Here is a 13,980-nt window from a genome sequence, read left to right as displayed (position 1 = left end):
CTTCAGCTGCTTGTCTGGAGTCTGTTCCTCTGTCCATCTGTTTTAACTCCCTTGGGGAGCTCTGTGCATCTGGGCTGTGTTTGTCCCTGCCTGAATGAGGTGTTGTCATTGTTTCTGACTGGAGTGTTCTCTGTATTGAGGAGATGGGGAGCTGATCCGTCTTCCTGCAAGGTGCCTAGCCACCCATTTTCTGGCGCCTGCCGTCCCCGAGGTGGCCACGGGGCGGCAGCCGTGCGCTCACGCCCGCAGGGACCTTTACCCCCTTCCCCTTCCTCCCACCCTCCCAGCGTGGGCGCGCCCCCTGGACGCAGGCACGCGCGCAGGCTGGTGTTCTAGACCCCGCGCCCGCTTATGGACTCGCGCCCCCGCCGCCGCCACCTCGCCGCCTGGTGTCTCTGGCCCAGTTCCCGCCCGGGCCCCGGTGGCGGAAGCCGGACCGGAACCAGGCGCCTCATGCATCCGCTCCAGACCAGGTGCTTCCTGCCCTGCGGCCCCTCGGGCTCGCACACTGAGGCACCCGGCAGCCTGCTGCAATCCCTCCCCCCAGGGCAGGGGCGGGTGGCAGCATTAACGAAGAGGCCTGGGGCAGAATCCCCAACCTGCCACGTTGTAGCTGTGGGACCCTGCAAGCACCCTTTACCTTGCTTCATCCCCATCTGTAAAATGAACCTAATTCCAGAACCCACCTTGTAGGGATACCAGAGTTAACTCGTATGTTTAGAACTGTACTCTTGCTTCCCTGGGACAGTAGGAAGGTTGCTTGTGGGGTCCTGGGCTTCACCTGATTCCTGAGATGGGGGCGATAGTTCGGTGCTGGGTGGCAGCTCAGGGCCTGCCTGGGGCTCCTGCAGTCACCCAGATATTCACTGGGCAAAGTACAACTGTCCGTTTGTGAGGCCCAGCAGGATCTTGAGCTTTACCACCATTCCAAGATAGTTACCCAATGCCTCTTTATCACTGTCCACCCTGAAGTGGCCCCCACTGTGAGATGAGGGCCAAGGACCTCTGAGTTGGGGCTATGTGATCCTGTGACGTAGCGGCCCAGGATTGTGGGGACCTGCCGGGGAGGCACCTATTAGAAGGTTCTGCCAGCTCTGGCATCGGAGGAAATCTCCCCCAGCTGTGGCACTTCCCCTCACCGTCCTGGGCCTGGAAAGGTGGTGTGCATAGTGCACGGGGCGGGGGGGGGGGGTGGCCCAAGACACCTGCCTAGGCTGGACACCCAAGGCCAAACTGTCAGAACTGCCCTCCAGTCAGTGCCCCACTCCAGGGTGGGGTTTGCAGAAAGGCGGGGAGGCACTCTGTAGAAAGAGGAACCAGGCAGGGTGAGGAGAGGAGAAGGGGGCCCCTGGGTCACGAGGCCCCAGCAGGGCCGGAAAGAGCTTTCCTCCACCCCCATCAGCACGGACACAGCAAGGGGTATTCAAAGCTGGAGGACAGACCCAAGTGACATAGGGACCACTGCATCCATCCCTGCCTCAGTGTCCCTTCTGCATGCAACTGGGCACCTCACTCCTAGGGGTGTGCACCCTGGCTGGGATCCTTCAGTGCCTGGGGGGATGGAAGGTGAGGCCTTGAGGGGTGACACTCAGTCCTGCATGTGCCGGCTGGGGGCGGGGACTTGAGGCCCGCGCTAGGAGATCCCCGCCCGCTGGTTTCCTCCGGGGTCAGTCCGGCTCCTTATCAGGCGCGGCCAGGCAGCCAGGCCCTTATCTGCACTGGCCCAGCATCCTCCGGCCGCTGCGCCAGGGGTGAGAGGGAGGAAACCCGGCCGCCAGGGGCGGGGAGAGGGCAGGCGGCCCGGAGCTGCTCACTTTCCCTGGAGGGACCTACCCTGTTGCCGCCGCCGCCGCGGTGGCCCTTGGGAGCCAAGGAAGCGGGGCGGCCTGATGCTGCGGCCCAGACAGGGCCTCCGGCTGCCAGCAGCGCGGAGCGCAGAGGCCCGAGCGGGCGGCGGTGCCTTGCCTGAAGTCGGAACCACATCCTGGACCTGAAGGACAGACTCACGGCCATCAGCAGGCATCCGGAGCAGTGCTGGGGTAAGAGTGGCGTGGGCCTGAAATTGGGGGATCCCGGACCCGCCTACATTCATTCATTCGTTCCTTCCTTCATTCATCTAGGGGGCCCACTAAGTGAAAGACCAGGCCAGCTTCCCCAGGGCCTACCTAGGGAAGACAGGGCAGAGGGGCCAGGAATCCCAGACGTTGCTGGGACACGCCAGGCCATGAGGCCAAGAGTGAACAGGGATGTGGAAGCAGGGTGCAAAGGGGTGGATACTGATGGGGGGCGGGGAGGACACAAGAGCCAGAGGGAGGATTGGGGCATGACTCTGTGCTGGGCAGTAGGGTTAGCATCTGCAGTCAGTGTCAGCAGTGGGGTCACAGGGTTCGTAAAGGGGACATTTTCAGCGGGTGGGGGCGTGGTCACTAGAGTGATTATGGAGGACTTTCAGGGTCTGACATGGAGACAATGGGAAGAGCCTCAGGGTTATAGCTGAGGGCCACATGGTCAGCCAGGGGGTAGTGGTCAGTGAAGGGTCAGTCAATTGTGGAGGGATTCCAAGGTCCATGGTGTCAATGAAGGGTCTTGGGATCAGATGTGAGGGTTACAGGGGCATCCTGTGGTCAAAGGGTCCATCATGGGTTCCCTGCCTTGCCCTTCCCTCCAGGCTCCAGGCGAGAGGGGATTCTGGAAGAAGGGAAATTTGCTCAGGGGCTCTACAACTAAGGCCTCATGGGTCACAAACAGCTCAGAAGCAGCACTGCTGAGCTCAGTGCTGCCCAGCACCTCAGTGGGCACCTCCTGTCCTTGTGTTGGACCCCCTCCCATGTCCTGGTAGTTTCTGGGCCCACACTGCATCTGCCTTTGCCCACTGAACTGCCATCCCCTCCACTCTTCCTCCCATTTGAGGGCTCTGTTGGGCTAAGGGTGGGGAGTGGCTTCTAATTCCCCCCTCCCCACTGGCTTCCTTCCTCCCACAGGTGAGCACCCCCTCGGGGTCCATGTGCCCGCCCGAGGCCCAGGCAGAGGTGGGCCCCACCATGACCGAGAAGGCCAAGATGGTGTGTGCCCCCAGCCCAGTGCCTGCCCCGCCCCCAAAGCCTGCCTCGCCTGGGCCCCCAAAGGCGGAGGAGGTGGGCCACAGAGGCTCCTCGCCACCCAGGCTGCCCCCTGGCGTGCCAGTGATCAGCCTGGGCCACACCAGGCCCCCAGGGGCAGCCATGGCCACCACGGAACTAAGCACCCTCCGTCCCCCGCTGCTGCAACTCTCCACCCTGGGAACCGCCCCAGCGCCCCTGGCCCTGCATTACCACCCTCACCCCTTCCTCAACAGGTCAGTGGGGGACTGGGGCCTGGGGGGAACCCGGGGTCAGGGTCCTTACCCACAAGGCATTAGTGACCCACGACCCCTTACAGCCTCTACATTGGGCCGGCAGGACCTTTCAGCATCTTCCCTAGCAGCCGGCTGAAGCGGAGACCAAGCCATTGTGAGCTGGAGCTGGCTGAGGGTGAGTATGGGTTTGTGTTCACCCAGCCATCTCTGCTGGGGCCCACGTCTGTCACATAACCTTCCCCAGGGAAAGGTTATGGGACATTGCACACAGACATACACAGGACAGCCCACACAGGGGCTCAGTACTCAGGCAGGTTACACCCACGTGCAAAATCACAGACAACTGGCCAGTTCCACACAAGCACAGCCACCCAACGATCCACAAAGAGTCACGGCAAAACACAGCATGGCACGGGGGCTTCAAAATGACAGCCACGCACATGAACAGGCACACAGGAAACAGCCACGGGACAGCAACCATCCAAGAGACAGCCACACAAGACAGAGAGCCACAGGACCACAACCACAGCCACTGAGGTCCATGGCCACACAGGAATTAGCCACACAAGCACAACCACATGGCAGTGATCACACACCACAGCCATTTAGATATACCAGGAGTTCACAAGGCCACCTGAGACATGAACGGCACCACAGTCACTGGGAGAGAAACTCTCAGAATGAGAATGAGAACCATAGGGACAGCTCCCCAGACCAGCAGCCACATTCCCTAGAGAATTTCAGCCCTTAACATCAAGGTCTAGACAGAGGTACAGAAGGCTTCAGTTGTCTGCAGCTTGGGCCTGTGATAGTCCTTGTCTAGGCAGCTTAGAGGTGGGGCTGCCGGGGCTGCTAACTGGCAGGAGGGCTACACGTGGGTCCTACGTGTGTATCCCTTGGGTGGAGAAAGCCCCAGCTCCCCGCCGGGGTTGAAGTCCCATGAGGGTGCTGGGAGCCTGGAGTAAGGGCAGGTGGGGGTGCCTGCCTCCCCCGGGCCATGGCGCCAACCCTGCCACTCCTGTCCTCAGGGCATCAGCCCCAGAAGGTGGCCCGGCGCGTGTTCACCAACAGTCGGGAGCGCTGGCGGCAGCAGAACGTGAACGGCGCTTTCGCCGAGCTCAGGAAACTGCTGCCAACGCACCCGCCCGACCGGAAGCTGAGCAAGAACGAGGTGCTCCGCCTGGCCATGAAATACATTGGCTTCCTGGTGCGGCTGCTGCGCGACCAGGCAGCGGCTCTGGCCGCAGGCTCCGCCCCTCCAGGGCCCCGCAAAAGGCCGGCGCACCGAGCCCTGGACGACGGCGCCCGCCGCGGGCCTTGTCGCAGGGCCGAGGTGGTGGCGCGCCCGCAGCCCGCGCCCCCAGGCGGCCCCGAGGGCAGCCCCGGTGGGGCGGGCCGACCCATCAAGACAGAAAAAGCGGCTGTGAGTCCGGAGGTGCGATGACCTCCACGGTGTCGCCTCTGAGGCGAAGGGCACTGGGAACTCAACCCAGGGCCGTCCAGGAAGGGGCGAACGACGCTCAGCGCCTGCTCTGGAGATAACTCCCCCGAAGAAGGACCAGTGAAGAGTCCCCTACAGGGGAAAGGGCCCGGGGGTCTGGCAGGGCGACCGTCGCCCCCAGGGGCCCTGCAGACCCTTTTATCGCCCACCGCCCGCTGGAAATGGCCTTGTCCGCGTACCCCTCCCGGGGGAGAGGTCCGGGAACCAACACGTCAGAGCGGTCATCGGACCCAAGTGGTGCCGTATTTTTCCGTGCTGGGGTCACCGAGGGAGGTGGGGAGGGACCGGAGAGCCTACTCCTTTCTCACCGGCGCCCCCTCCCGGAGACTAAGAGATACGCGCTCCTCGACGGTGGCGGCCGCCGGCCTGGCGGGAGGAGAGAGGCGCAGAATCCATGCGGCGGCCCCACCCCACCGATCCCGAAACTGTCCCGCACGATCGCGTTACCGAAGGCTCAGGCGCTCTTGCTTTTGTTTTTCTTTATTTCTTTATTTCACATACACATTAGCCATTCAATGGAGAAGCCGGAGAGAGTCAGGCAAAGATGGTATAACAGAAGCGCAGTGACGGGGGCGGGGTGGGGTGGGGCGGGGCGGAGAGGGAACGTACGGGCTGGCTGCCTACTTGCATTCCGCTAGGACACTGAAAACCCAGAAAACAAAACAGACAGTAAACTACCCTTGTTTCTTATGTATCTCAGTGCAGAGACGGGGGTGGAGGGCAGAGAGGGGGAGACCAGGCTGAAGGAAGAGGAGCGGAGGGACGGGGACGCTAAGGGGGAAGCACACCAAATCCATTAGTACTATATATAGAGATACTCGTATATACTGCGTTTCTTAGCCTAAGAAGAAACTTGTTTGACGGGACGGGCGGCCTTTGCGGTCCGCGATGCTGGTGCTGGTCGGGCGCACGGATCTCCCGGGGCCGAAGCGGGGCTGGCCCAGGCTGGCTTGCGGGGGGAGGGGGGCGCCCCAAGGGTGGGTGGGGGGAGCAGAGGCGGGGCTGGGGTGCCCCTCGGGCTCTCGATTGGGGGACGAAAGTTCTCGTGACTTTATTGCTCCTTTATTTTCTCTCGTGTGTGTGGGGGGGTGTCCGTTCAGCACGGTCGGGGTGGGGAAGTGGTGGGTCGTCTGAGCCACCCGGCCCCTCTGGGACCCAGAGCGCGGCGTCCGCTCCGCCAGCACGGGGGTGAGAACAAGGCACTAGGTCGGCCGGCCAGCGCGGGGGCGGGTGTGTAAGGCAGTCGACGGGGTTGGTTGCAGGGTAGGATGGGGCTGTGTGCGGGGCCGTGTGCGTGCGTGCGTGCGTGCGCGGGCCTGGGCGAATCGACCTGTCAGCTTGGCTGGTCCTGTCCTGGAGCGTCGAGCCTTCCCCGTACTCCCCGGAGGGTGACCGGGGTGGGGGTGGGAGGGTGATGTTGAGTCGCGGGCGCCAGGGAAGCGGTGGGGGGCGGGGGAGGGGAGAAACTACCAACTTGCTGAGCGCGCTCCTGATAATGCTGGTGAGGGTCAAGTTGGCGTCTGGCTCAAAGAAGGACGCTCGGGTTGGAGAGGGAGGGAGGGGACGTTTGTTCGTTGGCATTGACCTCTGCGGGGGAGGGGCTGGGGACCCGCCGCCGCGCCCCCGGGCCCGGACGGGGATGGGGCGAGGAGGGGGCGCTGGGCCCCGGGGAGGGGGCGCCCGGGGAGACCCGCGGCCAGAGCAGCCCGCCGCCGGGCGCACGCCGCTGTCCCGTTCCGTTAAACTCAACAAAGAAGGGATATGCGTGTTCCTAACAAGTGCAGGATATTTAATTGATTCATAAACTTATGTATAATAGTTTGTGGGTTTTTTAAAACGTACTTTATAATGTAAGAAGCACCAGGGTTTTTATGTTGAATTATCTTTAAAATAATTTTCTCTCGTCCTTTTCCTTTTTGATCTTGTGTTGGTTTTTTAATGTCGAGGTGTTGTTTTTTTATTTTTCAATTCTAAAATGTGAACGTTTCCTTCAGCCCTCCCACCGAAACCGAGAACGAACGACGAAACAAATAAAAACCCCAGATCATCCTCGTCAACGCAGGAAAACGACTTAAAAAAAAAAAAAGAACAAAAAAAAAAAAAAAAGGAAAAAACACTCAGCTTTCGTTACCCCCGCACAAGGCGGGGCAGGCCCGGTTCTTTTAGCGTCCCCAGAGCCGCGAGGACATTACAACAAAAATAGAATTTTTTTTTCTTAATCTCTTAACATACAAAGATAGGAAAACTCTCTGATGCATTGCACTTGGTTCAATGAAAAAAAAAAAAAAGTTCATTTCCCCCATATATATTTTTTGTGGGTTTTTTCTCTTCTAACACGTCCCCACATCTCCTGTCGCCCCTCGTCGCCCCTCGCCTGCCCCTCACAACAACACTTAGGAAAGGAGCGGCCCCCAACCCCCGTGCCCACCCCGGCAGCCCTGCAGGGCGCGCTCCCGCCCCGGCCCAGCTGGCCTGCAGCTTCCGACCTCGCCTGGGCGGGCGCCCCGCAGACCCCCGCCCCCGAGGACCCACCGCGCCCGCGGCCCCGACTGTCTTCGAGGGAAGGGGCGTGTGCGGCCGGGCAGGGGGGCAGGGGTCCCTTCTGCTCCCCTCTCAGCTCTGACCCTGTTTAGCCAACCAAACTGAAAAATCATTGCACTTTGACCGCGCGTCACGCCCGGCCCACCCGGCCCCCCACCCCCCGCCCTACTCCCCACGACCCCCAGGCTCCCGCGGATTCCCCTATCCACTGCTTCTCAGACCCGGTCCTCCTCGAGGGCCGCACGCGGATGGGGGAGGGGCTTCGCTCAAATTCCAACAAAAGCCACCCCTGGGGCCAGCCACCTTGTGGCTTCCAGCTGGGAAGGAGGCACCACTCAAGCTGGCCCCTTTTGCCCCAGGTAAGAGCTCTCCTCTCCTCTCCAGCCACCTCCCTCCCCTCCTTCCCTCCCTTTGCTTGGGGCCACAGCCTCACAAACTAGATTCACAATAAATAAAGCCCATAACCCACCCCTATGTGGTGCAACGTTGGGTTGATTGACTTTCAGAGGATCCTGACCTGTGCTTTGTGTTTTCATACAGTTAAGAAGGAGAGAGAAAGAGAGAGAGAGGCACAAGGACTCCAGAAGGGGGCCAAGATGCAGGGAGGAGGGAGTAAGGCACAGAAAGACAAGCCAGAGGGGCCAAGTCACACCCTGGAGGCGGGCTGGGTGTGCTCTTGCTCCCCTCCCTCCCAGGGGGGCTTCTGAAGACCCTCTGGACAGGCCCCCAACCATCCCTTGGGGGAGGAGGGGGCTGTGGTGGTGGTGGGGGAGAGCTACTTCTTGTGGTGTGTTACCAAATTGTTCCCAAGTTGCTCAAATGGAGGAGTTCCCAATTGCAACAGCAAAAGACCGAAACAATGAATGCCCCACCCCTAAATAAAGAGTAAAGACATTACAGCTGAAATCCAGAGAGAAGTGGCCATGGGGGTGGTGTGGGGGAAAGGGGAGGCAGAGAAAGCTCCAAAACACTTTTGAAAAAGGACGACACCCAACACCCTCCAAAGGAACTGAAAGTCGGCAAGCAGGACGCCTACCTAGTGCAGGTGGCGGTTTAGCCAACGGCAGCGGCGGCTGCCTCGTCCTCCTCGCTCGACTCCGGGGTCCCCTTTCTGCTCCACTCTCCGGCCCGGCCACAGCAGGGCTGTCTGCGTAGGGGCAGGGGCAGGGACCAATGGGGCGGAGCGAGGGCACCTGCATGCGGGGCTGGGGTGTGGGGGCAACCTGGGGCCCACCTCCCCTCACTTGTAGCATGTCAGGATGGTGACCTTCCTGGCCTGCCTTGGGAGAGAGGGAAGAGGGGACCTGTCCCAGGCTGGGATGGGCTGTCTAGAGCATTCCGACCTTTTCCTATGGACTGTACAGAGGGGTTTGGGGCCCGGGGAACTGCCCCTGCAGCTCAGGGTCGGGTGGTAGAACACCCTCCATTCTGGGAGCACAAAACTAGCTCCGGGAGATGCCCCCTGCCCAGCCGGGGTTGGGGGGGCTTTTAGCCCGAGGGTGGGGCAGAGGGACATCGAGGCTACCCTGCCTCACCCGGTCCAGAGCAGCTGGGGGAAGAAGCCAGAGGCAAAGGCAGTGAGGGAGGGAGGGGGTGGAGTCTGGAGGGGAGAGCCCTCTGGATCTGCACCCCATCATCTTTACAAGCTGGTCCTCTGAGCTCCCTAGTGAAGCTCCGGCCCTAGTCGAGGGTGGGGTTCCCCTAGGAAGGGTGAGGGTGGGGGACAGGCCCCTTCAGAATTGTGCTGGTTGCTTTGTTTGGGGATTTTGCTCCTTCCCCAGAAGGCCGGGACGGGATGTGGGGGGAGGAAGGCAGTTCTGCATCCTTTCTTTCTGTCCTCTACTTGACAGAGTCCGTTTTGCATGTTTCTTTCTGCTTGGCTGCTGGTGCACAGCTCCACCGAGACCTCTTCTGAGGCTCTCCGAGAACTGAGCTGCTTCTGGGGGCCTGCAGGGGTCCCCGGGCTGGAGGAGAGAAGGGCTGAGTGGCTGACGACGTCTAATTTTTGCTTTTCGGTGGGGCTGGGCTGGGCTGGGGGATTTTTCCACGTCTCAAAATTTCTTCTCCCCCCTTTTGAGGAACCTCTTCTTTTCATTTTGCCATTTCTTTTGTCGATCTTATCAGAGGAACCAGGACTGAAATGGGACGAAAAAAAGAGGTGACATTGAGAATGGCAGGGGCAGGTCCCTTCTTGCTCCCACCTGGTCCTGTGACTCCAGGCTGGTTCCTGAGGCCCCTGGAGGGTCCAGCTCCAGCAGAGCCAAGGACACCAACACCTCATGCAGAGGTACATCCCCACTCTGTCGGTCCCTCCTATGGGAATCCTGACCCCCCAAGAGACCCTGCCTCCCGTGCTAGAGTCCAGCTGGCATTCTCGTGGTTACCGTGCCCAGCGGGTGAACCCCCGTGGCTGGCACTGGCACAAGCACAGACCTGGGATCTGGCCACGTTTCCAATTGTTTAGGTTTTTGTGTGGGTCCTGGAGGGTGGGGGAGGATGCCAGGCTACAGCTTTTGTCCCCAGAGGGGTTTGGGGAGTGGCGTGGGGGGTAGCCCAGCTTCCTGCTGAGTTTTCTTTCTGTCTCTTTGGATTAAAAGCAGAAATTCCCATCTGCATAGCTCAGCTAAGGTCCCACAGCCTGAAAGTCTGGGGATGGGTGGGTACCACATGCCTTCAGTCCCTAGCAGTACCAGGCCTGGGGGAAGGGATCAGTAGCCCAGTGGGCTTGATCTTCTACCCTCCTGGGCACCACGCCCTGGGGAAGACCTGAGGCTCCCTCGGGTGGGCATCGCTTCCCTCAGGGTGCCAGCAGGGGGCGCCGCCTTCCCACAAACAGGCTCTGGCAGCCACTCAGTACAAAATACACCTAGGGTGGACCCCTGGGAACTGGGCTGCCTGGCAGAACCCTCCACAAAAGGCTCTGGCCCCACCTCATGGCCAAGGGGCGGGGCAGGGGGTTCTCTATGGTCTACAGTGCCTGGGTATGCCTGGTGGTACCCTCGGGGCAAAATGGTGGGGGGTGGTCCCTGAAAATGCATCTTGGGGCCTCTCCCCAGCTCTGGGTCACAGACTCAGATCTGCAGAGGCCAAGCAGAGCTAACTACAGAGCATGCACCTGGTGCTGACTCATTCTATCCTCACTCCAACCCTGCACAGAAGCCAGGTGAAGAGAGGGTGGCTGAACTGCCCAAGGCCACACAGCCCACAGGGCCAAGCTGGGACTCAAATGCAGGGGGCAGCTCAGACTCAACGCTCCTAACTGCTGTGTGTGGCGTGCTGACAGGGAGGCAGGGTCTGTGGTGACCAGGACACCCGCACCTTTCCAAGGCTGTGGCCAAGGCTGCCACAGCAGGGTGAGGGCCTAGGGTGGCTAGATCAGCCAAATTTTCAAAAGAAGCTTGAGGGGCTTCCCTGGCCATCCAGTGGTTAAGACTCTGAGCTTCCAATGCAGGGGGTGCGGGTTCGATCCCTGGTCGGGGAACTAAGATCCCACATGCCATGTGGTATGGCCAAAAATAAATTAATTTATTTACTAATTTGGAAAAAAAAAAAAGAAGCTTGAAAGTCCAGACAATTTCATGTGAAAGTTTCCAGTATTTGAAACACTTGTTTTGGTCACACAGATTATGCCTACAGCCCTCAGGGCTCTGGTTTGGAACTGCAGGCCATTGTCCACCGTGAGATGGAGACATCAAGTTTTAGAGTCAGAAAGGGCCTTGGTTATGGGAGATCATAGATGTTTACTAAACCTATCGTGGCAGTCATTTTGTGATGTATGTAAGTCAAGTCATTATGTTGTACACTTTAAACTTATGCAATGCTATATGTCAATGATATCTCAATAAAACTGGAAAAAAGAAGAAAGAAAGGGCCTTGGAGATCATCTAGAACTTTCTGGGACAATGGAAATATTCTCTATCTGTGCTGTCCAATGCAGTAGCCACTAACAATGCATGGCTTCTAAGCACTTGAAATATGGCTAGTGTGACCAAAGGACTAAATTTTTCTCTAGTTATTTAATTTAAACAGCCACATGTGGCCAGTGGCTACCACACTAGATAGTGCAGATGGAGGGCATTTGGAAACACGGGGGTTTGGGGTTGCCACAATGACTGGGGGCACTGCTAGCACTTACTGGGTGGGCAGAGATACTACACTTCCTGCCATGTACTGGACAACGTGCAGAGAGGAGACCTGCCCTCCTGTGATGGAGCTCCTGGAGCACCTGCCCAAAGTTCAACCCCATCGACTGATTTTAGGCCAAATGGAGGCTCATGGGGGCCTAGCAAGGTGTGGAGGAAACCCAGGCCTGAGGCATTCTCAGAGTGGCTGGGGTAGGGCTGGTTCAGCAGCCAGCTCCCAGGCTTCGGTCCTGGCCGGAGGAATAGGGGAGCTGCCTGAGTGAGCCCCCTGTCCCTGCAGGCTCGGGTGTTAGTGTTCTCTGGGACAACACCCCCCACCTTCCCAAGGGGAGACTACACCGGAACCCTTACACCATCACCCTGGCTGTGAGCCTGCCCCTCCCCCTTCCTGTGAAGGAAAAGAGGCCAGGGACAACCAGGACAGGGAGGACCTGCTTGGCCCCTCTGCCCTTGGCAGGCCAAGCCAAGGCCCCAGACTGGCCCCGTTGGGGTCTCCTGAGCTGCACAGTGGCAGGGGGGACAACCACCAGTGCTCAGATTGAGGGACCCTCCCCTCAGAGGAGGAAGACTCTGGTTCCAGGCCTGGAGTTAGGGACAAAGACAACTCCAACGGGACTCCCTGGTGCCTCCCCACGGGTCCCAGAAATGGGGGATCTGCTGCCAAGCACAGAGCGGCTTTTTCTGCTCACCCCTCCCTGCTTCCTGAGCCAGGTCCAAAATTGATTAAAACTAAGTAAAAAACGCTGCCCAGGGAATGACAAAATTGGTAAAATTCTCTTTTCTTCCCTCATTCTATTGTTCTCTCTCCATCTGGTGCTCCAGAGATCAGCTAAAGTCACTGGTTACTGTGGAAACCGCCCCCCACTGGACCCCCTGCGCCCGCTGCAGCCGCCTGCCTGCCCCCAGGCCTGAGGGCTCCCCGCTCGTCCGACTCCAGCCCCCCAACCCCCATCCCCAGACACACCTGCCTGCTCAGGCCCCAGCCCAAGGCTCCTTGTAGGAACAAGGGGAAGGAAAACTGTTTCCCAAACTTGCCTCAGATCCTGAGTTGGCCCCAACATCCAAGCAAAGTGAGCAGAGAAAGTGAAGAAGGGAAAGCATGTGGAAGCGGAAATGGGGTGAATGGGGAGGGCTCATGGCAGTGGTCCCCAAGAGTGAGCAAGGGAATATACAGTCAGAGCTGCAGGACGGACAGCGGGAGGGAGGGTGGGCAGGCAGGAGCACTAGAGCCCTGCCGCCTGGTGCCAGCCCAGAGCCAGGAGGGGAGGCCCTCCTGCTGTCCCTTCCTCTGGCACCCCCTCCTGCCCTCTACCAGCAGGGCTCTCTTGGCCTCCCTGGCACAGAGCGGAGGGGGCTGGCTCCAGCCCCTGCTCGGAGCCATTGTTTTTCTTCTCAACACCCCCAAGTTCAAGTTCATCTGGGTGTTACATCATGTCTGGTTGCTCCTGGAAACCAGACGGGTCAGACGTGACTCTGGGGAAAGGGGGTGGGAAGCTGGAGGGGGTTGAAGTTCTCCTCCCCTCCCCTCCTTGCCACTAGGGAGCTCTGAAGTTTGAAGTTTGACAAAGTTTTTTGGCTTTCTTTTTTTTTTTTTTTTTTTAGGGAGGGAAAGGAAAAGGGAAAAAAACAAAACCTTAAACCACACACACAAAACTTCCATCCACCAACTTTCTTTGGACTTGGGCCTCAGAGCAAAGAGGGAGCAGAAGCTGAAAGAGGTGTTCCCAGGGCTGAGGAAGCCTCCAAGGCCCTGGGCTCACAGGGTGTGTTTTTGTAAAATGTGCAAAAGAAAAAGATATTTGCATGCTCCCCTCCCCTCCATTCCCCAGAAGACTCATACTGTAAAAGCTGCCTCTGCCCTGCTCCAGGACCAGAGGCTGGTCCCTGTCCCCTGAGGGCCCTGGGCTCTCCAGGCTATTCCCAGCCTCCTGGGGACAGGCACAGGGAAGAGAGGGCCTGCGTGCATGTGTGTGCAGAGATGCCTGTACAAAACCAGGTCCAGGGGCCTCCAGCAGGAGGGCTGGAGGGGTGGCATTTCCTTGTGAGAACTGGGGGCAGATGGCAGCAGGACTGGGGGCTCCAGCAGCCTGGCCTCCCCTCTAACAGGATTCATAGGACGTGGGGGAGCCGCCCCTCCAGGGCGGCTTTGAGCCCTGCCTTACCCTCGGTGCCAGAGTCTCTGGGCACGTGGCCCACCAGGCCGCCTCTGTCCCTCCTCCACCCCCGACCCAGCCCACCCAAAACCAAGGAAGAGGGGAGGGCCAGGGGCTAGGGCATCCAGCCGGAGCAAAAGGAAAGCAACAAGGCAGACCCCGTCCTCCTCCGGATGGAGCCTCCTGCTTCCATCTTTGCTTCCACCAGGCCTGGCCCAGAGCGCCTCTAGCCTTGGGTCCTTGGCTGCCTTCCCCAGGGCCAGGGCTGTCAGAGCTAATTATCCAATTAGCTGATTAGCCAGGGGGCCT

General features: G+C 59.5%; 2 protein-coding genes across 7 annotated transcripts in view; one reads left to right on the top strand and one right to left on the bottom strand.

Moving 5' to 3' along the window:
* The first annotated feature begins 2,024 nt into the window (after positions 1-2,024).
* Positions 2,025-4,778, top strand: LYL1 (LYL1 basic helix-loop-helix family member). 2 transcript variants are annotated; one of them, XM_060092226.1, is made up of 4 exons: positions 2,025-2,039; positions 2,982-3,334; positions 3,418-3,509; positions 4,363-4,778. In XM_060092226.1, the coding sequence occupies exons 2-4, from the start codon at positions 3,003-3,005 to the stop codon at positions 4,776-4,778; spliced, it is 840 nt and encodes a 279-aa protein (XP_059948209.1). In that variant the 5' UTR covers positions 2,025-2,039; positions 2,982-3,002. The 2 variants fall into 2 exon arrangements, with proteins under 2 accessions (XP_059948209.1, XP_059948207.1); XM_060092224.1 differs by lacking the exon at positions 2,025-2,039 and adding an exon at positions 2,734-2,835.
* Positions 4,779-5,299: 521 nt separating this feature from the next.
* The window catches only part of NFIX (nuclear factor I X), a 98,348-nt gene continuing 89,667 nt past the window's right edge, over positions 5,300-13,980 (bottom strand). For all 5 annotated transcript variants that reach the window (XM_060094019.1, XM_060094021.1, XM_060094024.1 and 2 more), the window contains one exon: positions 5,300-9,511. In XM_060094019.1, the coding sequence (XP_059950002.1) occupies positions 9,497-9,511 (15 nt within the window). In that variant the 3' untranslated portion in view covers positions 5,300-9,496. The remainder of the gene's footprint in view (positions 9,512-13,980) is intronic.

This window comes from Mesoplodon densirostris, chromosome 3 (assembly GCF_025265405.1).
Source record: "Mesoplodon densirostris isolate mMesDen1 chromosome 3, mMesDen1 primary haplotype, whole genome shotgun sequence".
Classification (NCBI taxonomy): Eukaryota; Metazoa; Chordata; class Mammalia; order Artiodactyla; family Ziphiidae; genus Mesoplodon; species Mesoplodon densirostris.
The sequence above is the reverse complement of the archived record's forward strand: the minus strand, read 5'-3'. Positions and strand labels throughout refer to the sequence as shown.

What these genes read in the sequence shown, in the direction of transcription:
- LYL1 (XM_060092224.1), top strand. Translation starts at nt 2,734, where the DNA reads ATGGGTCACAAACAGCTCAGAAGCAGCACTGCTGAGCTCAGTGCTGCC. An exon ending in GGACCCCCTCCCATGTCCTG is followed by an intron (nt 2,836 to 2,981) that starts GTAGTTTCTGGG and finishes TTCCTCCCACAG; the next exon opens with GTGAGCACCCCCTCGGGGTC. An exon ending in TGAGCTGGAGCTGGCTGAGG is followed by an intron (nt 3,510 to 4,362) that starts GTGAGTATGGGT and finishes TCCTGTCCTCAG; the next exon opens with GGCATCAGCCCCAGAAGGTG.